Genomic DNA, 27,588 nt, shown 5'->3' on the forward strand with positions numbered 1-27,588 from the left:
TAACACATGGTCCTGGTACCTATCTTAGTATTGAATACATCAGTTATTCAGATTACTGTGTCTTACTAGGGTGCTGTGTTTGTACAGAGGAAGAAAAGATGTAGTGCTGTGCATGTAGCAGACTTAATACTGAATGTCTGTTGATAATTGAATGAATGACCTTATATAATAGAATGAGCATGGACTCTGTAATCAGACACATCTGCATTCGAATCACAGTTTGCTATTCACTACTTTCTTGTCGTATAACCTTGAGCACATTACTTAACATTTCTGAAGCTTAAGTGATATAACATGCACAGTTTTTGGTGAAATCCCAAACTCACATAAATGTGTCAACAAATAGTGGCTGCTATTATTATTACTATTATTTATTACTACTTATTATAGAAAGGATCCCTGAATGTCTAATCTTGAATGAGTGAGCGACAGATCTATGTGGATAAACAGTTTTTAAAAAAATGGAATTAAATAAATTGTCTCTTTCTTGACAAGGAAGGCAGCTGTCCAAGTCAGCTAGCGTTGAAATTGCCTGCATAGTAGGAGCCAGAGGTTGAGGGCTAGAGGCATAAGGATCCATGAGACTTAGAAAAGAGAGGTGGTTGAGAGAATCATGTATCACATTTGCAGAAAGGATTTAGAAAAGTTTTGTAAGCAGACATGGTCAGATAGGAGTTCAAATAACAGGATTTAAGACAAACTCAAACACTTTGTCAGTTTAGAATTGAATCTGAAAGCTCTTAAGGGTTTACCTGAAATCCTCTCAAATGTTTCTCTTCCTTCCCTGACCCCTAGGTTATTGTCTGTATCTTTTGTTTTTCACATTTAAGCTTATACTACCTCGTATTAGTACTCAAATCTTCATAGGACTGCCTTACCTTCAGAGCCAGATTAGAAGCTGGTTGAAGGCAAGAACAATGTATTTATACAGATGTTTTTCAGATCCATGTACCTATTAGCAGTATTTCCTGTATTTGTGGAATGAAAGAATGCAAATCAACACAGTTTTAAAACAGTACACAAGCAACAATATTTCAAGTTATTCTTACCTCTTTAAAGCATTTTTGAGATCTAAAGGTAAAACTGACCTCTCCTTTTTTTGGCATTTGATATACTGATATCTTACATAGTAATTATTTTTTTAAGTCTTGGCAAGAAAAAACTTGATTTTCTTTAATCTTAACCTATAGCCTAAAATTAAGAAAAGCAACTAATAAATATTGAGTGACATTACTGAAACATGCTTGAATGTGCACATATCATTTATTTAATTAAAAAAAATTTTTTTGAGATATGTAAGACAGTGTTGTCCTTTTACTGATGGCTACCTTTATATATAGTGTCAGATTTCAAGATTGTATTGGCTTTGAAAATGCCTTGGATTTTACTTTGATATTGGTAATACTATTAAACTATATCCTTTCTACGAAATCCACATTCTTGGTAGAGTTGAGTGTTCAGATTATTTATGTATATTATCTCACACTAGATTAGACTTTGGTCATCTAAATGGTTTGAAGCTGAGGATTTTTATAGATAATTTAGCATATGTACATTCTTACAGAAGTGACCGTGTCTAGCTTGACCAAAGTTTAGTAATATAGTCTTTTAATATTTAAAATGTCTTTTCTAAAAATTGTTGCAAAATTATAAAGTTTACAGAACCTTCAGAATACTTTTCATATAATAAGCAATTTGCTTCATCTGGTATCTTTTGTTATTTCTTTTGTTTTGATTTTGTTTATTAACACAGAAAAGCTTCACTGGCCCGAGCAAGAACTTGCTAAGAAGTCTATTCTAAATGCAGAAGAGTCCTTGATCATTGACAGCAAAGGAAGCATTTCACATTTATCTCCTGGAATACTAAAGGACATTTTCACAACTGGAACCAGTAGTTACAATGTCCTACTACAGAGCAAAGAGGAGAAAAAGCATCATTCACAAAAACAGTCTTCCTCCAGCTACTCCAAAAGATGTAGAAAACCCAGCAAATCTCCTAGCTCTTCACGTAGTAAAGATCTTCGCAAGATGAAAGCCCCAGTGCCTGTGATGAGCAGTGATACTTGGTACTGCCTAGAAAGGCAGCCTGCTGTTTTTGTCACTAGTTCAGTGTCAAGTCCTGTAAAGTTTACACATGGTATCTCTGTTGCAGGAAACAGCACAGTACTGCCACCTAAACCCAAAAATGAAAGAAAGGTCAAGCGACGCCATTTCTCCACTCTTCCAAAGCCAAAGCCGCGGCCTCAGCTGTCTAGAAGTTTTGAAAAAGGAGATGACTTTTCTGGAAAGAAATTTTGTATACTGACTGCTATAAAGCCCACCAACTTGGAGAAAGAAAAAGTGAGATTCTTTAAGTCTGACTATACCTACAATCCTCAGTTTGAATATGCTAATCCTTCTCTGCCAAGTGTGTTAGCCAAGCACAGCAACGCAACTGACCGGTTTCTTAAGCAGGTAAAATGCTACTTCAGTAGTGGTATTTCATTTTATGTAATGAAAGCAATTAGGTGCCATCGTATAGAAAGCCAAATAAAAGTTGTTTTAAAATATTCCAATTATTTATAGTTAACTCCCATCCAGGACATGTAAATATGTGACAAGAAATCTCCAGGTGAGTGTCAACAGTTCATATGTAAACTACTTTGCACTAATCAAAATCTATAAAGAATCTATTATATAGACGTTGTGTCAGGAAGCAACTATATTAGGAAAAAGCTTCAGATTCTGGTTCCAAGCTTTCATTTGGGAGTTACAAACTTATGGCCCATTTGTCAGCCCACAGACAAGTGTTTGTTTTCTTTTTGATTTTGAATGCGTTAGATGGAGCATGCAGTATCTCTGGTTCTCCCTGTTATGTTACATTCTCAGCTTGCTTAGGCCCGTAAAGGCATTTTGGGGACTAGGCTTGATACTTGCCAGAGGACTTTTTAATGCTTTACTGAAATTGTTAATAATCATCAAATATTTAAGTACTCATTTAAAGAAGAAAATAATGGAATTTTAAAAATTATCTTCAAAGTTAGCAAATCACAATGTGGATGATATAAGCAACACTTTCCAAATTGCTCAGTTTAGATACTTAGCACACAGTTTTGTGTGTTAAGATCTTAATAAACTTCAAAATCCACTTTATTTGAGGAGAAGTTGGCTGATGTTTACCTTCAGGGCACAGAGTTGAGATCATAAAAGCAGACTACATTTGGTTAAATTAATTTTGTACAGGTTTTTATAATGCATTAGGTTCAACTTGGCTTTGTCAGTGATTGAACATCTGTCTGTAGGCTAGGTGAAGCTGCGTGATTCCATTTGCCTGTGGCAAATGCCCTATTTTAGCATTTTGCTGCAGTGCAAGTTCTTTGGACTTGCAGCCAGCAAATTTTTTATTGTTTGTTATAAATTACATGGAATCTGACCAGTCTTTTAAAGCCATTATGTAAAGCTTATTCTAAGATTAAAACAATTTTAATCTTGCTATTTATTTTCCTTTGTTAGAAGAAACCTTTTCTACTGCGTTTTTTTGAAGGTACACTCCCCCCCCCCTTTTTTTAATTGAAGTGTAGTTGATTTACAATGTTGTGTTCATTTCAGGTGTACAGCAAAGTGAGTCAGTTTATACATATACATATATACACTCTTTTTTAGATTCTTTTCCCATATAGGTCATTACAGAGTATTGAGTAGAGTTCCCTGTGCTATATAGTAGGTCCTTATTAGTTATCTATTTTATATATAGTAGTGTGTATTACATTCCCTTTTTATTGAAATATGATGAAATTGTGCTAAACACTAATAAAAAGGTCAGCTATTATTATTTTGGCAGTGATTTTATGATTTTTTTCTTTTTTTGGTGTGGAAATTGCAATTGATTGAATAGGGCTTTCACTCACTTAAAATTTATGGTAATTATAAAAATGCTATTTGGTTTTTTCCCCCTTAATGCTGAAAGAGACAGCTGAGATTTCTTTACCAGATTTCTTTAATTTGGAGTCCTACTGCAAGCCCTACCAGTTGCGAAAGGGATTTCCCACCATTAGGTCAAAATGAATGCTCTTTCATTTTCTTGGATGGGAGTTAGGAAGCATCAGCAGCTCCAGAGATTGAGAACTGACAGGGCTTGGTTTCTGGCTCTACACTCTTTATTTTAACCCAATTCCAGCTTCTTATGCTTGGGTTGTTTGAGGCTTCTAAACAGCACCAGCAATCCTAGCTGGCTGGTACTTCAAATGCCACCATTTGGGAGAATGATTGCAGCAAATGCCAAATGTACTTTTCAAACCACTTTAATCAATAAGGGAGATTTATCAGAACAAGACCCCCATAAAATATGCTTAAGTTCCTACTTAGCATCTGAATGAATTCTGACATGATACATCCTTCCCCTCCACAGCTGTGAAGCTAAAGCAGCAGCTTCAGGGCTGGTTTCAGGATTCAGAAATGTGCTGCGCAGAGGGGCTAGGATGGCTGAGTAGCCCATTCTTCTCTGGCCTTCACCCTTGAGGCCTTGCCAACCCCTAGCTGACAGTCTCTCAAGTTTCACGATCTGGATCTTTCCAAGGCAGGCAATCTATATTGTTGTTGGAGAGTGGCCGCTGTCCTCTTTAGTGTACAGATAGGCAGAACAATGCTAAATCCATGCAGAGATAAGTCTACCATAGTGGAACTAAGGTAGTGCTCAGGTTCTGGTCTTTCCTAATTGATTGCCCTGTCAATGTCAAGGAGTTCCAGGACTCAGTTTTTTTCTGGTCCAGGCAATAGGTTCCTCAGGAGGCACTTAGGCCCTTTAGGTGGTTCAGAGCATCTAGCATGGGCTGCAGGACTTGAATATAACTCCAGGTGGAGCCTGCTGAACCCTGCTTAGCCTCTTGCTGGCAGCCATGGTGGGCCTCAGCTCCCAGACCCTTGGGACAGAAACTGAAAATGTCTGTTTTCTGAGGTTGTGGACCTTTGCAGGAAAGAGTGCAGTGCTTCCCGGGTGCTGAAGAAGGGATCTGGGATGAGAGAATGCTGAAAGCTGTCCAGCGTCAGGTGCCTGCTCACTAGTGGGTCAGAAGTAAATCCTTAGTGGCACATTTGAGCCGTCAACTGGCAGCCAGTACACTTTCTGCCTTACTTCTCTGGCTGACCATCCTGGGAAACCTAGATATAAAATCCATATGGCCTTAGACCCAGCACATTGTTGAACAAGATTGGAAGTGAGAGATGAGAAGGGTCTTCAGGGCAGTGTTGGGAGTCCTTGGCAGTATTTCCAACAGTCAAATGGAAATTATATATTTATGTGATAAAGCCAGTGGGTAGTTTAAGTGACTGATTTTCCACCTCTAGCTGGAATCGTGTCTCATTGTAGATTATGGCTAGGATCCTGCTAACTGGAAGCCCTGATTGGTAGAGTGATATTTAACAACATATGGGAAATAAGTCAACTTTTGTTTGGCTTGATAAGGTAAAGTTTGAATTATGTTCTTATTTGTTAACAAAACTGGAGCAGTGGGGATCATTAGTGATTGGTAAATGGGGAGAGAAGGAAGACTTTGCGGTGTTGGGTAGAGACCCTGGGCTGAGGCTACCCCTCTGGCTGTCAGGGAAGAAAAGGTAAAGGTGTGCAGAAGGAGTTAACAGAACAGGCCTGAGACTGCCATCCTTAGAAAGGCCTGCTTGCAAGATTAACCTGAGCCTGGCGTCTGGGAACTTGACTGGTAAACAGTTTCCTACACTGAAATAAAACTTTCCCTAAATGATAAGAGTAGCTTGCTGTGCCTAAATTGTGCAAACAGTATGTTTTATGTTACTTCTTTTCCTTTAGGGAGTCTGGAATTTTAGAATGTGCTAGGCATAGGGGTGCTTATGTGACCAGCCGATAATAAAAACCTTGGGCACTGAGTGTGTAATAAGTTTCCTTGGTAGACAAATCTTTACATGTTCTTACAACTCAGTTGCTGGAGAAGTTTATTGCATTCTGTGACTTCATTGTGAGAAGACCCTTTTGAAGCTGCTTCTTGTTTCCTCCAGACTTTCCTGGATATAAGAAATGGGGAGTGGTGGGCTTAAGTTGATTTTTTTTAAAGGCATTTACCTTCAGATTTTAGAAAAAGAAGAAACAACTCTGTACTGTCCAAATAAAACATCTCCGTGGGCTGTATTAGTTGTCAGTTTGAGATTCCTGATCAGTTACAAGGCCTGGCTTCTTACAGCTTTGTAAAGGGCCATTGTGTTGCACAATTCCACGGGGTGCCATTCACAAGTTGAGCCTGGGCCTTACATTCATACAAGAGAGCTGGTGTTTACCATAAGCATGGGGTTCTTCTTTGGCATCATAATACAGTACTCCTCTAATACTTTTTAGTTGTATGGTATTTGTCTTAGACGTTCAAGTAAATTAAATGTATGCTAAGTTAGAAATGTTGCATGAAGGGTAGCTGGGAAAGACTGAACAAAAAAAGCATACTTGTTTTATTATGAAATTGTTCACACTGCCTTTTCTTCAGGACCCTTGCGCCTTTGTTATTCCATTAAAATTGCTTTGAAATTTAAGGACAAAGTCATATGAACTATCTATATATGAAAAATTATAACTAACATCGGTAGAGTGCTTAATATTTGCTCGTTACTCTATATGCTGCCTACTTTTCACCTATTATGAGGTACAGTACTAGTAGTATCCAGAGAAGTGCAGTCACTTTCTTGACTTGGATCTTAAGTTGCAGAACCAGGAGTCTTTCTCAAGCACTCTGTTGTCTTCCACACAAAGGTATGTTGGCAAACTAACTCTCCGTTTCCGTGGTAGAAATATAAATACTTCCACCAGGACCAGTTTCAAGCAATGTAACATCACTGTCATGCAAATTAATAAAAATTCAGTCAGCTCTGACAAGACAGCATGGCCGGACTCCCGCATACCACTGTTTCACAAAATGGTTTCAACCAGGCTTTTCTAACCCCAGTGCACCCCCTGCACTCAAAGGGTACCGGGTCAAAAGAGCCTCACTTAGCTGGCAAGGATGCCTTTGGTAGAAGCTGATTATAGGGACTTGGAAGATTTTTTTTTTGCTCTTTGTGATACACCTATGAAATAGTGATTATTAATTACTGTCTTTTGGAAGCTTTAAGACAAGCATATTTACCTTCTTCCTGTTCAGGCACCCATCCTCATCTTTCAGCTACAGCTTCAATCTCAACTCATAGTACATAGTTATTTAGTGCCTTAGGAAGAGTAGCAAAGTTAAAACTGGGTGCCTAGTCTGTAAACTGAGTAAATATTTGAAAGAAGCAAATACAAGGGTGCCCCAAAAAGGCTGTCCACAACGTTGTAGGCGGCTAATTTCTCTCTTCATGCCCCTTTGACTCTGCCAGGGAACAGAGCAGAAACATCCCTTCCATTACAGCTCCCACAGTATATACCTTTTCTCTGTTGACCGCTGTCCTCATCATTGCATTTCATCTATTTCCTTTCTGTTTCATGTGGAGTATACACAACCAAGTATTGAGAGAGGGTTAAAATAAGATTAGGTATTTTCAACTGAAACAAAATAATTAAAAAGAGCTTTCAAAAATTTCTTCAGTGAAGTAGTGTATCCATTGTTTTCCTATTCCTAAGACTTTATATTTTTCAAAATGGTTATTTGCAAATACAGTCAGTTTTTGATTACCCATATTAATGGAAGGAAATATTTGTATGGATTAGCTAAAATGGAAAGATTATTCCCTGTTCCCTCCCTATCAAATAGTTCTCATCAGGGCAGTCATCTTAGCTTTCCTGGTGTGGCAATGCTATACCAGCCATAGTAAGTAGGAAACACAGCAATAGCAAAAGCCACAACAGTGGCCTGAAATGGAGATTGTAGAAGGAAGTGATGTTTGAAGTCCACCATCTAAGTGAAAATAATCCACTGAAGTGATTTATAAAGAAGAAAGCTTTTTGAAATCTTTTATTTGGTTCCAGGCATCTTATATTGTAACCTCTGGAGGAAAAGATGCAGTTAGGAAAGATGGGGGATTAAGTACTGAGGAATGGTAGTGTGAAGAAGAACAGATGTTAGACTTGTAGTTACTAGAAGAAATGTGCAGATATATTTGCAAAAAAATCGATGTCAAAAACATACAGTAAAATATCTTTTTCATCTTTCCATCTTAGCATATCAAAGCACTCCTTAAAGATGTTCTTGTTAATCTTTACAATATCTTGAAATATAACCCTCTTAGCCAATAGAGAAATGGGTCTTATAGCTGTTTGTAAGAATTACTGTCTTAAATAAGAGGTTTGTTAGACTTGTAAATGTAATTAAGAAATTCAGGAATTGCCTTCTTTTAAAAATATTCTTTGACTTATGATTGATTTTTAGGACTCTTGCTCTATAGGAGAGAGATGGACTCGATCTCTGAGGTTTCCCTTGCACACTATGTTGCAGAATGTCTGTTTCTATTTTTATTTTTGCCCCCATGCTATGTACTCATGTAAACATTGCACAGTGTCTGCTTCATTTTCCCTATATATATATTGAGGGAAATAGACTAAATGATCCTTGAGAGCCCTTTCTAGGACCACACACATCTCTCCTAAGTTCTAGGCCCCAAAATACTATAGCTAATCAAATCAAGATTCCATTTCATGTCATATTATGTATCCAGTTGTCATGTATTTTGTAAAAACATTTAGCTATCCTTTCACATTACATGTTAATCACAGAAAAGCTCAGAGTTTCTGCCAACTGTGTTAACTGAAAATTCTTTTACTTCAGATATCAGTGCTTTATTAACTCAACGTAATTGGCAAACATTTTGGTTTGTTAAAATTAACTTTCCAAATTAAGTGAAACTTGTTTCTCTAACTACAAAACCTAGTGGAAAAAAACATTTCAATGCAGTTCTTTCTACAATGTATATTGACCTTGACAATTCAGGAGTATACTTTTCAAACTAAGGTTACTAAGACAGTAACCTAACAGCAGAACTGTAAAGAATAACCAAGGAAATCAGGGTGTGAGCAAAAAAATGTTTTACCTTAAATTCATGTGAATGCCACATTAAACTTCACAATGTATCTTTATTCTAATATAGAAAAATGGAAATTGCTTATGGACTCTCTGACAACCTGTCTATTCTTCCCCAATGTGAGAAACTGAAACTTAGTACTAAGGTATTACACATTAACATTATTGGTTTGTAAAATTAACTCTTGTCACCAAAAGTCCAGTAGCATCTTGAGGGGAAAGCACAGACAAGGCACCTTCTGGGAAGGAGAGGAGTCATCAGGAGCGCTGTATGACTCAGAGCAAGCAAGGGTTCCAGCGGCTTGGAGACATAAAAGTCATAATTTTACCAAATTCAAGCATATTGTCTTAATAAAACTTTGAGTGTCGTAAACTTGATTTCTTATAAAAAGATATGTCCACAAGTGAAACAGTATAGTTGGAAAGCAAGATGCAAGAAAAAGTTCGTTTTTTAAAGGTATTTGATGTCTCTCAAAAAGGCCATTTCCATCATAACCATATTATTTAAGAATTAGGGTATTACTTGATATTAATATATCTTACATCTACTTAACTAAAAAAACTGTTCTGCTTATGTAATTAGAGTATCCTAAATTTCTTTATTACTGAATGGAAGTGAATGGTCCATGCTATCAAAGGTACTTGATAGAGTTATTGTAAAATCTCAGAGGTATTTAGAGAAAAGAACTCTGACATCAACTTTTTTCCTGCATTGAAACAACGTAACGCATAACATTCTGTGGCATAGCATTTCATTTCCATTTATAGAGTTCCCATATTCAAAGTAAGTACCAAGATGGACCAACTTTATTATGTTAGGAAATTCTGATTTTCTTCCTAGTTAGCAAACTTTATACAGCTAGGGTATCTCAAGGGTCACATACCTATAGGATTTGAGCAGGGATCATAAATGATTGCAGGGAGCTGGCTGGGCACAGTAGGAAACTAAAAACCAGACAGCAGTTATCTAACTTGGGCTACAGTTTGGGTCTAGTGTTATCATACCCTCAGAATTTTTAAGAGAAGGTAGGTAACCTGAATTTTATACCAAGTCTTCTAATTTGTAAATGTTGACAGCTAATTCAAACAAAGGTTGTTCAGACCAATGAAAACCTGTTTGTGGGCCACATTCATCCCTTGGGTTGCCAGTTTGCCACCTCTGATTGATCAGATCTATTAAACATAAGCTCTGTTTTATTGAGGCCAATCAATGATAGCATAACATAAAGACTTTTAAATGTGGTCCTCAGGAAATAATGTCTTGGTTTTAGAGTTTATAGTGAAAATGGAATAGGTAATTCATTGTTATATTAAAATGCATGCATAATAAATACATAAAATCACGTTGTATTCTAAAGCAAGACAAGTGTTCATTTTCCTTTTTTGATAGAAATAACACAATTGGAAATCAAATACCTTCACTGATAGCAGTATGTCTTGATATAAAATTTCTTTAAGGCTAAGTTTTATTTCTTTCATTCATTCATTCATTCATTCATTCATTCTTGGCTGCGCTGGGTCTTCCTTGCTCTGCACGAGTTTTCTCTAGTTGCGGCGAGCGGGGGCTTCTCTTGTTGCGGAGCACGGGCTCTAGGCGTGCGGGCTTCAGTAGTTGTGGCATGTGGGCTCAGTAGTTATGGCTCACAAGCTCTAGAGCGCAGGCTCAATAGTTGTGGTGCACAGGCTTAGTTGCTCCGCGGCATGTGGGATCTTCCCGGACCAGGGCTCGAACCCGTGTCCCCTGCATTGGCAGGCAGATTCTTAACCACTGTGCCACCAGGGAAGTCCAAGGCTAAGTTTTAATTGTACTAGTATTGAAGGTATTTTGTCTTGGTAGACCTCAAGTTGTCCAAACAGTGAAGGGGAGGGAAAAGCAAGCCTTCTTTAAACTATACCTCTCCCTAGGTGACTCTGTTTTTTGCTTAGCAGATCACAAAGTTTTCCTAGATACACTAAAGCTATAAAATTATTTTGAATTTAGTACATCCATAGTAGTTGTGTGTCTTAGACTGGAGAAGTGAGGTCATTTCTTAACCTAATAGCAAGGAAGATTTTCTTACAGTCAGAGATGGAAACACCCCAATCAGATTGTATGTCCTTGGAACAAGGTATGACCTTGATGACTCTTTGAAACAACACTTCATTGATTTGCCTTTGAAAACTTGCCTAACGTGCACTCTCAGGTTCTTAACAGGGTTTTTCCTCCAAAACAGTTTGAATGTCTGCTTCTTCCTTGTAGGTAGTGAAAGAAGAGTTTGCAGTACTAAGCTATTTATGAATATCTTCTCCTGGTAGCAGTTACCCTATCACTTTCCCACTTATCATTGTATACATCCAAACTACCCCCAACCCTGATGACGCAAATGTGCAGAAGAGGGAGAAGGGAATGGGGGGACGGCTGCAAGTGACATTTTTCTTTGTCCCACTGTGTTCTTTCATTTGTTCCGTCATTGAAGGCAGACTCAATTTCTCGAATCTATTTCCTAGGTTCTGCATATGTAGAATATAATTTATTGAAACATTTTTCTCTTTATTATAATCTGGTCATAGTTTTCAGTCTGTCTTATAGAAAACTGAATTACTGGCAAAAGTGTTTTTGCTTCCGTTTCTCCTGCTCTCCACATTGCTGTCAGTGTCTAAGGTACAAATCTGATTGTGTCACTTTCCTTCCCGGAAAACTTTAGGGCTCCTCATAATTCAGGATAAAGTCCAAAATCTTTATCATGGCCTACAGGCCTTTCATCTTTCATGATCTGGGTCATGTTTAGTTTTCCAAAGTCAACTCTATACTCCCACAGCATCTTGTGCAAATTATCTATCATGACATTTATCACACTGTTATCATCCTTAAGTTTCTTTTTTTGCCTTTACCATTAGACTAACCTCTTTTATAAAAGTGTATTTTATGTCTTTCAACTGTTCCCAGAATCTAGCAGAGTTCCTAGCGCTAGATAAATGAGTCTCCTGGTTCCTAGGCTGGAGGTGTAGGAACTGTGTATTTCACTTTCTTTGCTTTGTGTATGCTTTTGACAATATTATCCCCTTTTACCTGGAATGCCGTCTATTTCCTCTATGCCCCCACTTCAGTTTACCTTTCTCTATGTTTTCACAACACATTATTCATATATCCAACAGAGTATTATTAAATTATGTTAATTTCAATGTAATCTCTGTCTAATGGTCAGACAGGGACTTAGATTCTAAAATATATAAATAAAAGCAGTGATTGGCACAAAGAAGGTAACCATAGAGATGAGTGAATGAATGATCCTTATGAATGGTATGCTAGAAATTTAGTGAAGTGTAGTCTGCAAACAGTGGATCCAAATCTGTGGCTCAAGGATCAAGTTCAGCTTGCACATCTGTGTTTTTTTTGGGGGGGTCAGCTCGGTGTTTTTTAAAACATTGGTATATAAGGATGCTCTTCTGTTTCCTCTCCTGGATGTCATATACTCAGTAGCTTTACAGAGAGGTTGCTGCTTGCAGCTGAAGGTATTTGAGTGTGTAACAACTGCTCTAGTGTCCCATCATTTTCTGGCTACAGTACCTTAAATGGAGGCCTGAAGACCTGATTGAGTAATCCAAATCTTTATATACCTAGTTTGCTACCAAGAAGAAATAGCCACCATTGAAAAATTCATTCAATATTTTGAATTTTTTATTTCATTCTGAGAATCTCAAAGTACCAGAATGTGTGTGTACCTCATCCTTATCTGAAGTAAGCATTTTCAAACTGTTCTGAGGAATACTGCATGAGAAAAAGATGGCCATATAAGGTAGAAAACACAAACTGTTATATTCACCACATGTAGTATCATAATAAAGGCTTAGAAGAGTCTTGTTTAACTTTGTTTAATCCAAACACATTTGGCCATGGAACCCTTTTAAAAATAATATCTCGTCAACCACTTTTCCAAAAAAACAAAAAAAACCAGTTTGGAAAACACTGGCTTAAAGAAAAGGACTATGTGATCTCCTAGGGGTTATTCAGTATTTGGGGGATGAAGAGGGTCAGAGTTATAGATATTAGAATTTACTAAAAATGAGAGGAATGAAGAGAGGGTTGGGATTGAATAGAGGTCAAATCAATTACCTTAAATACTACATACAGTCATTTGGGAAACAGACTATAAAATACATTCATAGTTTCTCTTTTTCTCTCTCTCCCCCCGCCCCTTTTACTCTCTGTCTCTATCTCTGATTTCATCCTCACACTAACCCTGTGAGGTAAGTAGCACAAAGATTTTCATCTCCACTTTGCCACTGAAGAAACTAAACCTGAGAAAGGTAAAATGGCATACCTAAGATCACACAGTAAAAGGTAGGGCACCAACGTAAAACCAGATCTTTTGACTTCTAGTCTTTCCACAGTATCACCCAGACTCATATCGTATTAGTGTCCCTATTGTATATAGTTTTTCACTGAGTGAAAACTGCATTTGAAAAGGGAAATAGGTTTTTAGCACATGACTGTGAAGTGGCTTGGGATTGATGGTCAGATTTCCAAATTGCTAAACAGCAAACAGAATCAGCAAGTAAACCAAAAGTAGATTACTAAACAGTGTTGAGATTTTTCAGAAAGTTTGTTATATCATACAAGACAATGCTGTAAGTTTTATATCAAGATTTTTCCTTTTCTGAATTAGTGGCTTAAATATTACACTGTGCTGTTTGATTACTATTGCTTTTTTAAATGATGGCTTTATGAGGATATAATTCACGTGCCATGTAGTTCACCCATCTAAAGTGTACAGTTAAGTGATTGTCAATATATTTAGGATTATGCAATCATTACCGCTATCAAATTTGAGGAATTTCATCATCCGCAAAAGGAAACCCTGAATTCATTACAAGTGACTCACCCCCAGCCCCATCCCGTTCCAGCCCTAGACAACCATCAATCTATTGATACTTTCTCTCTCTATGGATTTTTCTGTTCTGGACATTTCATATAAATGGAGTCATACGATATGTGGTGCATTGTGACTAGCTTCTTTTACTTAGCATGTTTTCAAAATTAATCCTTATAGTAGCATGTATCAGTGCTTTTTATTGTTGAATAATATTCCGTGTATGTATATTTTAGATTTTATTTATCCATTCACCAGTTGATAGACATTTGGGTTGTTTCCACTTTTTGGCTATTATGAACAATGCTGCTATGAACATTTGTGTACAGATTTTTGTGTGGACATGTTTTTAGGTATCTTGGGTACATACCTAGTAGTAGATCATGTGGTAGTTAGTCATATGGTAGGAGATCATAGATCATATAGTAGTGGGTCATATGGGAATTCTGTGTCTAACCTTTTTTTTTTCCTAATATTTATTTATTTATTTATGGCTGTGTTGGGTCTTCGTTTCTGTGCGAGGGCTTTCTCCAGTTGCGGCAAGCGGGGGCCACTCTTCATCGCGGTGCGCGGGCCTCTCACTATTGCGGCCTCTCTTGTTGCGGAGCACAGGCTCCAGATGCGCAGGCTCAGTAGTTGTGGCTCACGGGCCTAGTTGCTCCGCGGCATGTGGGATCTTCCCAGACCAGGGCTCGAACCCGTGTCCCCTGCATTGGCAGGCATATTCTCAACCACTGCGCCACCAGGGAAGCCCTGTGTCTAACCTTTTGAGGAAGACTCTTTTCCAAAGTGACTGCATCATTTTACATTCCCACCAGCCATATATGAGTTCCAGTTTCTCCACATTGTTACCAACTCTTTTTTTTTTTTTTGGTCAACTTGTTTTTATAGCCATCCTAGTGGGTATGAAGTGGTATCTCGTGGTTTTGACTTGCATTTCTCTGATGACTAATGATGTTGAGCATCTTTTCACGTGCTTATTGGCCATTTGTGTATCTTCTTTGGAAAACTATTTGGATCTTTTGCCCATATTTTAATTGGATTATTTGTGTTTTTATTATTGAGTTGGAGTTCTCTATATATTTTAGATATGTCACTTTTCAGATATGAAATTTGCAAACATTTTCTTCTCTTCTGTGGGTTGTCTTTTTTCACTTTCTTGATGGTGTCCTTTGAAGCATAAAAGTTTTTAATTTGGATGAAATCCAACTTATCTATTTTGTTATTTGTACTTTTGGTGTACAAATCTAGGAAAGCACTGCCTAATCCAAGGTCATGAAAATGTATGCCTCTGCTTTCTTCTACAAGTTCTATAGCTTTAGCTCTTACATTTAGGTCTTTGATCCATTTTCAGTTAATTTTTTGTATATGATATGTGGTAGGGGTCCAATTTTATTCTTTTATTTGTATCCAGTTGTCCCAGCACCATTTATTGAAAATAATTTGATTACTCTTCTTGTTTTAATAGAAGAAAATAAGAATGCTTCAAAGTCATGAGCTGGCAGTAACATTGTGAAGAATGCTGATGTTCTGTTTTGTGTAGCATTATGTATGACATCCAGATCTGGAGAGAGAGAAGACCATTTCATTCACACTGAACAGCTGCTCATTTTGCATTTATTTCCTCTGTGCTTCAGGTTTGAGTTCTCTGAAAATCAATTTGTTTTGATGCCTGTAAGATATACAAAGCTTTAAAATATTATTCTCTTATAAAGAGGAAGGATTTAGGAATGACTGATTTGTAAGCAGAGATAATATATTGATTCATAATTAAGCAAAAATATGTAATCTTTTTGGTCCAATGTTTTTAAAAAGGTAAAAGTATGTTTGATAGCCTGTTTCAATCAATTTTCAGCAAGAAACATTATCCCACCTGATAACTGTTCTTATGGAACTCAAAAGTAGATTATATTATACGATTTTCTAACATAGTGATGGAGGAGTTGGCTAAGTAGGAAAATGGAAAAGTGCAAAGTCAGATTCATGCAGACTAGGGATCCAAGACCTGGACAGTAGGATAGGTATATATTAAGATGTTCTGGTTCCAGGAGTTTTAAAACTGATTAGTGAAACTGTTATGTTGCATCGCTTACTGTTTATATTTGTTATTCTTAGAAATGGAAGGAAGCAGAGAATATATTTGATGTTGATGGATAAATTGGGGCTAGATTTCCACATGGGTGAAGGAAATAGCTGCTTGCTCAAGTAGACCTCAAGAATGTGAGCCATACCAGTTCTGTCTACCAGCGATCTGCTCTGCCTAAAAATCTACCATAGAAGATATTTTTTGAATTTTTAAATATTTTCATGTGTTTCCTTTTTAAATACAAATACTCTGGAGAAGGGATATCAATGACTAACTGACAAGTGGGAGAAAGTAACTCGATAGTGAAAAGAAAGGCCTGGAGATTCCAAAGTAGAGGGTACTTAAACAGTTTTATATTTTCCAGTTGTAAAAGAAATATGTGTTTAGTGCAGAAACTTTGAAAAGTATGGAGAAGAGAATAATTATTATAATTCCACCACCTCTAGGTCACGACTTTTAACATTTTAGTGCGTTTTCCCTGCTGTGTATAAAATAGATAACTAACAAGGACCTACTGTATAGCACAGGGAACTATACTCAATATTTTGTAATAACCTATAAGGGAAAAGAATCTGAAAAAAATATAGATATGTATGTGTAACTGAATCACTCTGCTGTACACCGGAAACTAACACAACATTGTAAATCAATGGTACTTCAAGAAAAAAAAAAAAGGAAAAATACATTTTAGTGTGTTTTCCTTGTTCCATTCCTAATGTTCATGGTTAAGTTAGCATACTTTTGTTTACATGTCTATATTTTTTCATGCCGTTAAAAGCTGTCAGCGTTTCTTTTTTGTCAGCATTATTTTAACTGACTGCATATATTTCATGCAATGGGTATACAGTAATTAGATTAAGTTAAATCTTTAGGTTGTTCCTCTTGTGCTTTTAAATTTCATGGAAATAGTTTTGGTAGTTGTCCACTCCAGGGGAGTTTCTTGCATAGATTCTGTTGGAAGGAGGCTAGTCAGTAAGCTGTGCAGTGGAGGCACCTGCTATAATAGGCCTGCCCCAGCATTAGAGTCAAAGGAGGAGGACCACAGCTGAACCAGTTATATGGGAATTGTTCGTTCCTTCCTCCTAGCCATCAATATACTGAAGGGGAAGAGAGGCCGTGAAAATAGGGGAGAGATGAGAAGGAATCAAATCACTGATTATGCCTTCTTTTCCCAGTGAAGGTTCTTTAGGCCTCAGGCCAGGCCCTGCCTAGGGGAGGGGAAAGAGCTTTAATTGGATATGTGGTTTATGTTTTAAATTGGGTTAAATTAACTTGAAGTGGACTTTTTTTTTCTTTTAATACTTGAACTTTTTTGGAAGTTAAATTGGTTGAGGTTTATTTGAAGATAGGAAAGGGATATGCTGGATGACAAATTGAAAGTGATGACTGGGGAATTCCCTGGAGGTCAGTTGTTGGGACCCTGGGCTTTCACTGCCAAGGGCCCGGCTTCAATCCCTGGTCAGGGAACTAGGATCCCGCAAGCTGCAAGACACGGCCAAAAAAAAAAAAAGTGATGATTGGAGAAAAATAATCAAGCTGCTGCTTGTTTGAATCTCCCACCAAGTAATATTGGGAGATGTAGTTTTCTGATTAACTTAAATGATGATATTAATGGAGAAGAGAGATTTGACGTAAAATTTATTGCCTCTTAAAAGTGTTAACGATGTGGAGGTGTGTGAAAGCTTGATTCTTAAAGTGATACAGATATTGATTCTCTGAGCTCTAGGGGGAGAGGATGAACTCTTTTTTCCTGTAAAAAAACAAACAAAAACTTGTAAGGAGATGTGGGTCAAAGGGTACCAACTTTCAGTTATAAACTGAATAAGTTCTGGGTATCTAATATATAGCGTGATGATTATAGGTAATAATAGTATATTGTATACTTGAAATTTGCTAAGATCTTAGATGTTCCCACCACATTAAAAAAATGTAAAAGGGACATGCAAAAAAAAAAAAAAAAAATGTAACTATATGAGGTGATGGATTTGTAAATTAACTTGATTGTAGTAGTCATTTCATAGTGTATACATATATTAAGTCATCGCATTGTACACCTTAGACACATGATTGTAGAACCTAAATATATACAATTTTTGTCAATCATACCTCAGTGAAGCTGGAAAAAATGACTTTTTCCTTTGCATATTGTAAACAATTTTGAAAACTTCTGTATAGTGCAAATAATTAAACATCAGTGCAACACACTATCCCTTCTCAAACATGAACATCATATCATGTAGCCTTTTGGTATATCCTTCCAGGCTTCCTTGTGCCTTTTTAAAATTGCTTATTGCCATTTTTTTTCCCCAAAATTGAGATCATACTTGTAAAATTTTTGTGGCCTGCAGGAGGTTGCATAAGGAAGCAGAAATTGTTGTAACACAAAAATGTTCACTGATGACGTAACCACTGAATATTCCTGACTTCTCTCTTAAAACTTGAATTTATTCACCTCTCCAACCACTGTCTCTCTGTCTGTGCTGGGGTCTATTTAATGCAGATGGATTGGGAAGTCAGTGAAGGATACTGGAGATCTGTGTGGTCACTGACAAATTTGTCTAGGTTGGACCAGTTGAAAAACTAATAAAGAAAAATATCTAGAGATGACAACAGGATGGGCACTTCAGTGAAGAATGACTGTACATGACATATTAAGATAAGCTTTTGGGAACATCCATGTAGCTCTCATGAAGGATTGCTGCCATGATGGGGCCATGTAAGTCACGCAATGAAAAATGATGTGCTGTTGCATATCATTTTGATAGAAAAATTACATCCCCCCCAAAAAAAACTCCCACTATTTTTATCCATTCTTTGATTATCTAATAATTAGTTGATAGGTATAAAGGTTGCCTCAGTGTTGTTAAACTGCCAAGGTAATTTTTTTTAATCTTATATTTATAGGGTACTTTTTCAGGATAAATTTCCAATCAAATCTTTGTTCCCTATTATCAGTATGAATGAATACTTATTATGAGTGTGAATACTTAATAGCCTTCTACTAAGTACCATTTATTGATGATAACAAGGGTCACCTGTATTTAAGTTTTTCTAAAGTCTCTGGACTGTTATAATAAATAGTAACCAGATAACCATATTTTCCTACTGAGTAAGCATATGCTAGAAAAGCTAGTTTTATCCTAAGTTAAGTACGTACTTTTAAAAACCTATATGCACAAGTTATAATAAAAAATTTCTTTAACTTTTTTTAGGTCTAAATATAAGTTCAGTATAGAAGGTACCACTTCTGTCTCTTATGGAATTAAGGCAAAATTTCTCAGATTCTTCTAACTCTGATATATTGATGACTAGCGAGTGACCATTAGACTGGTGTATGCAAATACCTTATTAGCTAATCTGCTAAATGGGCTCTTAATTATGTGCTAATTTGTTCTTTTAATTATGCTAGTTGTCATATAAATAAATTAGCCTCTGGGATATTTGCTGTGTTCCCATTCTCTGAGATCCTTCTGGCTTTCTACTGTGCACATGAATCACCTGGGGAATCTTGTTAAAATGCAGATTCTGATTCAGTATGCATGTAGCTTGGAGGCAGGCAAAATTCCAAATTTGAAGCCAGCCTCCAGGACAATGCCAGTGCCAATGCTGCTGGCTTTTCGACCACATTTTGAATATCAAGGCTTTTTTTTTTTTTTAACATCTTTATTGGAGTATAATTGCTTTACAATGGTGTGTTAGTTTCTGCTTTATAACAAAGTGAATCAGTTATTAACAGCAACTTTGGGAACGCAAGCCAGGCAAACTTGTTGAAGCCATTTCTTGTTATGATAACTTTATGATTCACGCCTAGTTTATTAGTAATATATATTTTTCCTGTGGGGATATATATATTTACTTGTAGCACATGAGTTTTGCTGTAGTTTTTGTGTTGGGCATGTCATCTACAGTGGTATTTATAAAGAATGGTAACATACTGATGATGATGATGTAATAATTGACATGTACTGACTACTTATGTCTGACACTGTGCTTTACAAAGGTTGGCTAAATTTTCTCAACAAAACCATGCAGTAGACATTATTGTTGTTATCCCCATTTACTAATGAGGAGGCTTGGTAACAAGTTTAGTGACTTGCCCAGAGTCACACAACCAGAAGGTGGCAGAGCCAGGATGTCACCTCAGGTAGTCTGACTCTAGAGCTTGTACTTTTAATCTCTTTACTAGTCTGACAACAGCTAGAAAGCATAGGCTTAATGTAATATCAGGTATCTGAATTTTCTAGCTTCTGTCACCATTCACATAAGATATATTTGAATTTTCTAGCTTTTTCCCAAAAGACCTTTGAATAGCATTTTCCATCCTAATGTTTTCCTTTTTTTGTGGCTTTCCCATAGATACTGATGATCTGTGATTTGTTACCAGTTTTTTTAGTCTTCCTTTTTGTATATTTGTACTTAGAGAAAAAGATCTCAACTTTCATATTCTTTTGATATGAAAATTTATGAAGAATGAAAAGTAGATAGTACCCTGCCCAGAATGAAAGATAAAAGTGTTTTTAGTAATGTTGAGACTATGTGTTTCTGCCAAAGAGTAGTAGCCCAGGAAAACATCAGGTTCTATAGGATCATCACAGAAGAATGGTTGATTCTTCTGTGTGTTCTTAAAAATTGGGAATTTTTTTCTTTATCCAAATGGTAATTATATTCTAGTAATTAGTCTGGAGACATACCTTATGAGTTCTCCTGCAAAACCACCAGATGGTCTTAGAGAAGCCAAGAGAAACTGAGAACTCTGCCTTAGCTTCTCAGCCTGTTAGATGTTGACAGTTGTGCAGTGCTTGAGCCTTTATCCCGTGTTAAGAAGTAAGTACGTACACAGGTGTTTGTAAAAATTTATGAAAATGAGTGAAAGCTGTTTAGGATTAGAAAAATATGTTACCGTAGCTGCAATTTAATTTGGAAATCAGTAAACACAGAACAGGTCACGATAAATAAGAATATAAGTAGCTCATTACTCATGTCGGAGTAATAGGAGGCTGTTTACTTTCATTATCTCTGTTTCTTTTACAGTCCATCAATATTATGGAACTGACTTTACAAAAGTATGGAAGCTATGAAAAATTTGAACAGGCCACTGGTGGTAGCCTGCTATCTAAAACTCGAATCTGGAGTCATGTTAGGAAATACATGATGAAAGAAGGCTGCATGGGTGAGGTATGAATCATGAGTGAGCATGACAAGTTGACTGAGCATTTTAACTCTCGGTCACTGCCATGTGTTTGTTTTTTCTGCAGGTTTTGTTTTCCCAACACTATTTTACTCATTAAATAAGTCACCCAGATTTCTTACTAAATACAAGTCTAAGTCATTGTTGCATTGAATTGTTAATGTTCAGTTTTTTTCTGTTTTTCCTTTTTTCTTACTACCATTTTTGTATAGCTTGTAGGATTATGTGAATTGGCTTATGAAAATTATTAATGAAGAGATTTGGCACAGTGACTTCTCTTATTAATGTCCAGTTCCTAGTGTTCAGTCTCAAAATAAGCTTTGGCCCAGCAGTGACCAGGACTCTGGCTCCTGTACCTTCCTTTGCATTATTCCAGCCCGGGGACTATATTTGAGAGCACTGCAGAGGCACAATTTCAGTTCTCTGTGTCTTCCTCCGCACAGCTGTCTACTTTTCTTTCAATCCAGTAAAGGTTTTTGAGTTCCCAAAGGCTCAAAATTGCAAGGGTCTGCATTTCATCTTCTTGGTTTCTGGGAGATTCAAGATGGTGTAAACAAAAGAAAAAGGTGTTAATTTATGGGTCCATTGTTTTCTGTGAAAACTTTCTCCCCCTGCCTTCTACATTTTGTCTTTTATATATGTGTGTATATATATATGTATTTTAACTCTTGCTCCTTAGATTGTAGTTCATCTCACTGAGGACCTGCTTTCCCGAGCTTCCATGACAGTAGTAAATGGATGTCCAACACTGACCATCAATGTTTGCACCGCACGTGAGCATTGGCTGGAAGGAATGCTGAGGCATGAAATAGGTAGGGGGCAACCCTTCTCCATTTATTCAGTTGTAATAGCAGAAATTACTTCAAGGACTTGTTCGTTTATAATGCAGTTTTTCTTAGTAATATTTGGCAAAAAGTAATGAAATTGTTAGGTGTCACTTGAACTAAAGCTAAGATATTAATGTCTCATTTCAAATTAGATTTTTTAGGGTACTGTATAGCTGTATTAAGCTTGGAGAGTCATTTAACTCCTCTGGATTTCAGTTCCCCCATCTTCAACTGAGGGAATTGAATTAAGTGATCTCTAAGATTCTTTTCAAATATCAAGTCTATAATTCGACTCTTAAAAAGAAAGTAAATTGCTGTAAAAGTTATACCTCTTCTAATGAGACATGTAATCCTTCTGAAGGCTGTGTACTCCTTCAAACCAAAGGGCATTAGTGTCAGATCATTTTCTACTTTGTTTTGATTTGTAGGTACACATCAATTTGGTTTTAGAACTGTTGGTAGAATCTTTTTTTGGAGAAGAATTAAAATAAGAATGGCATTTCTTACTTTTCATGTGCCTTTTTCTTCTCCATAGGCACACATTATTTTCGAGGTATTAACAACCTTCAGCAGCCATGGAACAGTTGGACTGGCCGTAAAAAACATGAGCTAAAGCCAAACAATCCCACAGAGGAAGGACTGGCAAGTATTCACAGTGTCCTGTTTAGAAGAGACCCCTTTTTATGGAGGGCTGCCCTCCTCTACTACACTGTTTATCGAGCCAGCCACATGTCTTTTTGTGAATTATTCAAAGATATTGGAAAGTTTGTCAAGGACCCCAATACAAGATGGGATTATTGTGTACGAGCCAAGAGGGGATGGACTGATACCTCCCAACCAGGTGTGTGTCCCTTGACAGTAGATTTTCTGATTTATTGCGTAATTGTCTTTTTTTTTTAATTTTTGAATTTTATTTTATAAAACAGAATTTTATTTCCTAAAAAAGGTTCTCACTAGTTATCCATGTTTTACATATTAGCGTATATATGTCAATCCCAATCTCCCAATTCATCACACCACCACCACCACCCCCCCGCCGCTTTCCCTCCCTGGTGTCCATACGTCTGTTCTCTACATCTGTGTCTCAATTTCTGCCCTGCAGACCGGTTCGTTTCTACTATTTTTCTAAATTCCACATATATGCGTTAATATATGATATTTGTTTATCTCTTTCTTACTTCACTCTGTATGACAGTCTCTAGATTGATCCACGTCTCTACAAATGACCCAATTTCATTCCTTACTATGGCTGAGTAATATTCCATTGTATATATGTACCACATTTTCTTTATCCATTCGTCTGTCGATGGGCATTTAGATTGCTTCCATGACCGGGCTATTGTAAATAGTGCTGCAGTGAACATTGGGGTGCATGTGTCTTTTTGAATTATGGTTTTCTCTGGGTATATGCCCAGTAGTGGGATTGCTGGATCGTATGGTAATTCTATGTTTAGTTTTTTAAGGAACCTCCATACTGTTCTCCAGAGTGGCTGTATCAATTTACATTCCCACCAACAGCGCAAGAGGGTTCCCTTTTCTCCACACCCTCTCCAGCATATGTTGTTTGTAGATTTTCTGATGATGCCCATTCTAACTGGTGTGAGGTGATACCTCATTGTAGTTTTGATTTGCATTTTCTCTAAAAATTACTGATCTTGAGCAGCTTTTCATGTGCTTCTTGGCCATCTGAATGTCTTCTTTGGAGAAATGTCTATTTAGGTCTTCTGCCCATTTTTGGATTGGGTTGTTTGTTTTTTTAATATTGAGCTGCGTGAGCTGCTTGTAAATTTTGGAGATCAATTCTTTGTCAGTTACTTCATTTGCAAATATTTTCTCCCATTGTGAGGGTTGTCTTTTGGTCTTGTTTATGGTTTCCTTTGCTGTGCAAATGCTTTTAAGTTTCATTAGGTCCCATTTGTTTATTTTTGTTTTTATTTCCATTACCCTAGGAGCTGGATCAAAAAGGATCTTGCTGTGATTTATGTCAAAGAGTGTTCTTCCTATGTTTTCCTCTAAGAGTTTTATAGTGTCCGGTCTTACGTTTAGGTCTCTAATCCATTATGAGTTTATTTTTGTGTATAGTGTTAGGGAGTGTTCTGATTTCATTCTTTTACATGTAGCTGTCCAGTTTTCCCAGCACCACTTATTGAAGAGGCTGTCTTTTCTCCATTGTATATCCTTGCCTCCTTTGTCATAGATTAGTTGACCATATGTGTGTGGGTTTATCTCTGGGCTTTCTATGCTGTTCTATTGATCTATATTTCTGTTTTTGTGCCAGTACCACACTGTCTTGATTACTGTAGCTTTGTAGTATAGTCTGAAGTCTGGGAGCCTGATTCCTCCACCACACTGTCTTAATTACTGTAGCTTTGTAGTATAGTCTGAAGTCTGGGAGCCTGATTCCTCCAGCTCCATTTTTCTTTCTCAAGATTGCTTTGGCTACTTGGGGTCTTTTGTGTTTCCATACGACTTGTGAAATTTTTTGTTCTACTTCTGTGAAAAATGCCATTGGTAGTTTGATAGGGATTGCATTGAATCTGTAGATTGCTTTGGGTAGTAGAGTCATTTTCACAATGTTGATTCTCCAATCCAAGAATACGATACATCTCTCCATCTGTTTGTATCATCTTTAATTTCTTTCATCAGTGTCTTACAGTTTTCTGCATACAGGTCTTTTGTCTCCTTAGGTAGGTTTATTCCTAGGAATTTTATTCTTTTTGTTGCAATGGTAAACAGGAGTGTTTTCTTAATTTCTCTTTCAGATTTTTCATCATTAGTGTATAGGAATGCAAGAGATTTCTGTGCATTAATTTTGTATCCTGCTACTTTACCAAATTCATTGATTAGCTCTAGTAGTTTTCTGGTGGTATCTTTAGGATTCTCTATGTATAGTATCATGTCATCTGCAAACAGTGACAGTTTTACTTCTTCTTTTCCAATTTGGTTTCCTTTTATTTCTTTTTCTTCTCTGATTGCCGTGGCTAGGACTTCGAAAACTGTGTTGAATAATAGTGGTGAGAGTGGACATCCTTGTCTTGTTCCTGATCTTAGAGGAAATGCTTTCAGTTTTTCACCATTGAGAATGATGTTTGCTGTGGGTTTGTCGTATATGGCCTTTATTATGTTGAGGTAGGTTCCCTCTCTGCCCACTTTCTGGAGAGTTTTTTATCATAATTGGATGTTGAATTTTGTCAGAAGCTTTTTCTGCATCTATTGAGATGATCATATGGTTTTTATTTTTCAATTTGTTAATATGGTGTATTACATTGATTGATTTGCGTATATTGAAGAATCCTTGCATCCCTGGGATAAATATCACTTGATCATGGTGTATGATCCTTTTAATGTGTTATTGGATTCTGTTTGCTAGTATTTTGTTGAGGATTTTTGCATTTATATTCATCAGTGATATTGGTCTGTAGTTTTCTTTCTTTGTGACATCTTTGTCTGGTTTTGGTATCAGGGTGATGGTGGCCTCGTAGAATGTGTTTGGGAGTGTTCCTCCCTCTGCTATATTTTGGAAGAGTTTGAGAAGGATAGGTGTTAGCTCTTCTCTAAATGTTTGATAGAATTCGCCTGTGAAGCCATCTGGTCCTGGGCTTTTGTTTGTTGGAAGATTTTTAATCACAGTCTCAATTTCAGTGCTTGTGACTGGTCTGTTTATATTTTCTATTTCTTCCTGGTTCAGTCTTGGAAGGTTGTGCTTTTCTAAGAATTTGTCCATTTCTTCCAGGTTGTCCATTTTACTGGCACAGAGTTGCTTGTAGTAATCTCTCATGATCCTCTGTATTTCTGCAGTGTCAGTTGTTACTTCTCCTTTTTCATTTCTATTTCTATTGATTTGAGTCTTCTCCCTTTTTTTCTTGATGAGTCTGGCTAATGGTTTATCAATTTTGTTTATCTTCTCAAAGAAGCAGCTTTTAGTTTTATTGATCTTTGCTATTGTTTTCTTTGTTTCTATTTCATATATTTTGGCTCTGATCTTTATGATTTCTTTCCTTCTACTAACTTTGGGTTTTGTTTGTACTTCTTTCTGCAGTTCCTTTAGGTGTAAGGTTAGATTGTTTATTTGAGACTTTTCTTATTTTTTGAGGTAGGCTTGTATTGCTATAAACTTCCCTCTTAGAACTGCTTTTGCTGCATCCCATAGGTTTTGGATCATCGTGTTTTCATTGTCATTTGTCTCTAGGTATGTTTTGATTTCCTCTTTGATTTTTTCAGTGATCTCTTGGTTATTTAGTAACGTATTGTTTAGCCTCCATGTGTTTGTGTTGTTTATGGTTTTTTCCCTATAATTGATTTCTAATCTCATAGCATTGTGGTCAGAAAAGATACTTGATATGATTTCAATTTTCTTAAATTTACTGAGGCTTGATTTGTGACCCAAGATGTGATCTATCCTGGAGAATGTTCCGTGCGCACTTGAGAAGAAAGTGTAATCTGCTGTTTTTGGATGGAATGTACTATAAATATCAATTAAATCTATCTAGTCTGTTGTGTCATTTAAAGCTTGTGTTTCCTTATTAATTTTCATTTTGGATGATCTGTCCATTGGTGTAAGTGAGGTGTTAAAGTCCCCCACTATTATTGTGTTATTGTCAATTTCCTCTTCTGTAGCTGTTAGCAGTTGCCTTATGTATTGAGGTGCTCTTGTGTTGGTGTTTATATTATAAACATATAATATAAACAATTATATGTTTATAATTGTTATATCTTCTTCTTGGATTGATCCCTTGATCATTATGTAGTGTCCTTCCTTGTCTCTTGTACCATTCTTTATTTTAAAGTCTATTTTATCTGGTATGAGTATTGCTACTCCAGCTTTCTTTTGATTTCCATTTGCATGGAATATCTTTTTCCATCCCCTCACTTTAAGCCTGTATGTGTCCCTAGGTATGAAGTGGGTCTCTTGGAGACAGCATATAAATGGGTATTGTTTTTGTATCCATTCAGCGAGCTTGTGTCTTTTGGTTGGAGCATTTAATCCATCCACGTTTAAGGTAATTATTGATATGTATGTTCCTATTACCATTTTCTTAATTGTTTTGTGTTTGTTATTGTAGGTCCTTTTCTTCTCTTGTGTTTCCCACTTAGAGAAGTTCCTTTAGCATTTGTTGTAGAGCTGGTTTGGTGGTGCTGAATTCTTTTACCTTTTGCTTGTCTGTAAAGCTTTTGATTTCTCCATCGAATCTGAATGAGATCCTTGCCTTGGTTGTAGGTTCTTCCCTTTTGTCACTTTAAATATATCGTGCCACTCCCTTGTGGTTTGTAGAGTTTCTACTGAGAAATCAGCTGTTAACCTTATGGGAGTTCCCTTGTATGTTATTTGTCGTTTTTCCCTTGATGGTTTCAGTAATTTTTGTTTGTCTTTAATTTTTTCCAGTTTGATTACTATGTGTCTCAGCATGTTTCTCCTTGGGTTTATTCTGTATGGGACTGTCTGCACTTCCTGGGTTTAGGTAGCTATGTCCTTTCCCATATTAAGGAATTTTTCAACTATAATCTCTTCAAATATTTTCTCGCGTCCTTTCTCTCTCTCTCCTGCTTCTGGGACCCTATAATGTGAATGTTGTTGCATTTAATGTTGTCCCAGAGGTCTCTTAGTCTGTCTTCATTTCTTTTCAATCTTTTTTCTTTATTCTCTTCCGCAGCA

The 27,588-nt window shown here is 36.7% G+C and overlaps 1 protein-coding gene across 10 annotated transcripts in view; it reads left to right on the forward strand.

Annotated features, from left to right (window-relative positions):
- The window catches only part of MATCAP2 (microtubule associated tyrosine carboxypeptidase 2), a 104,183-nt gene that overhangs the window by 34,567 nt on the left and 42,028 nt on the right, over positions 1-27,588 (forward strand). For 5 of the 10 annotated variants that reach the window (XR_009008836.1, XM_057549955.1, XM_057549954.1 and 2 more), the window contains exons 2-5: positions 1,754-2,454; positions 20,952-21,095; positions 21,788-21,920; positions 22,471-22,776. Coding sequence is in view for 9 of the 10 variants with exons in the window: in XM_057549950.1 (XP_057405933.1) it covers positions 1,754-2,454; positions 20,952-21,095; positions 21,788-21,920; positions 22,471-22,776 (1,284 nt within the window). In the remaining variant the exon portion in view is untranslated. Of the gene's footprint in view, positions 1-1,753; positions 2,455-15,448; positions 15,472-20,951; positions 21,096-21,787; positions 21,921-22,470; positions 22,777-27,588 lie in introns of those variants that run through there. The other 5 variants (XM_057549957.1, XM_057549951.1, XM_057549953.1 and 2 more) reach the window with 5 other exon arrangements.

This window comes from Balaenoptera acutorostrata, chromosome 7 (genome assembly GCF_949987535.1).
Source record: "Balaenoptera acutorostrata chromosome 7, mBalAcu1.1, whole genome shotgun sequence".
NCBI lineage: Eukaryota > Metazoa > Chordata > Mammalia > Artiodactyla > Balaenopteridae > Balaenoptera > Balaenoptera acutorostrata.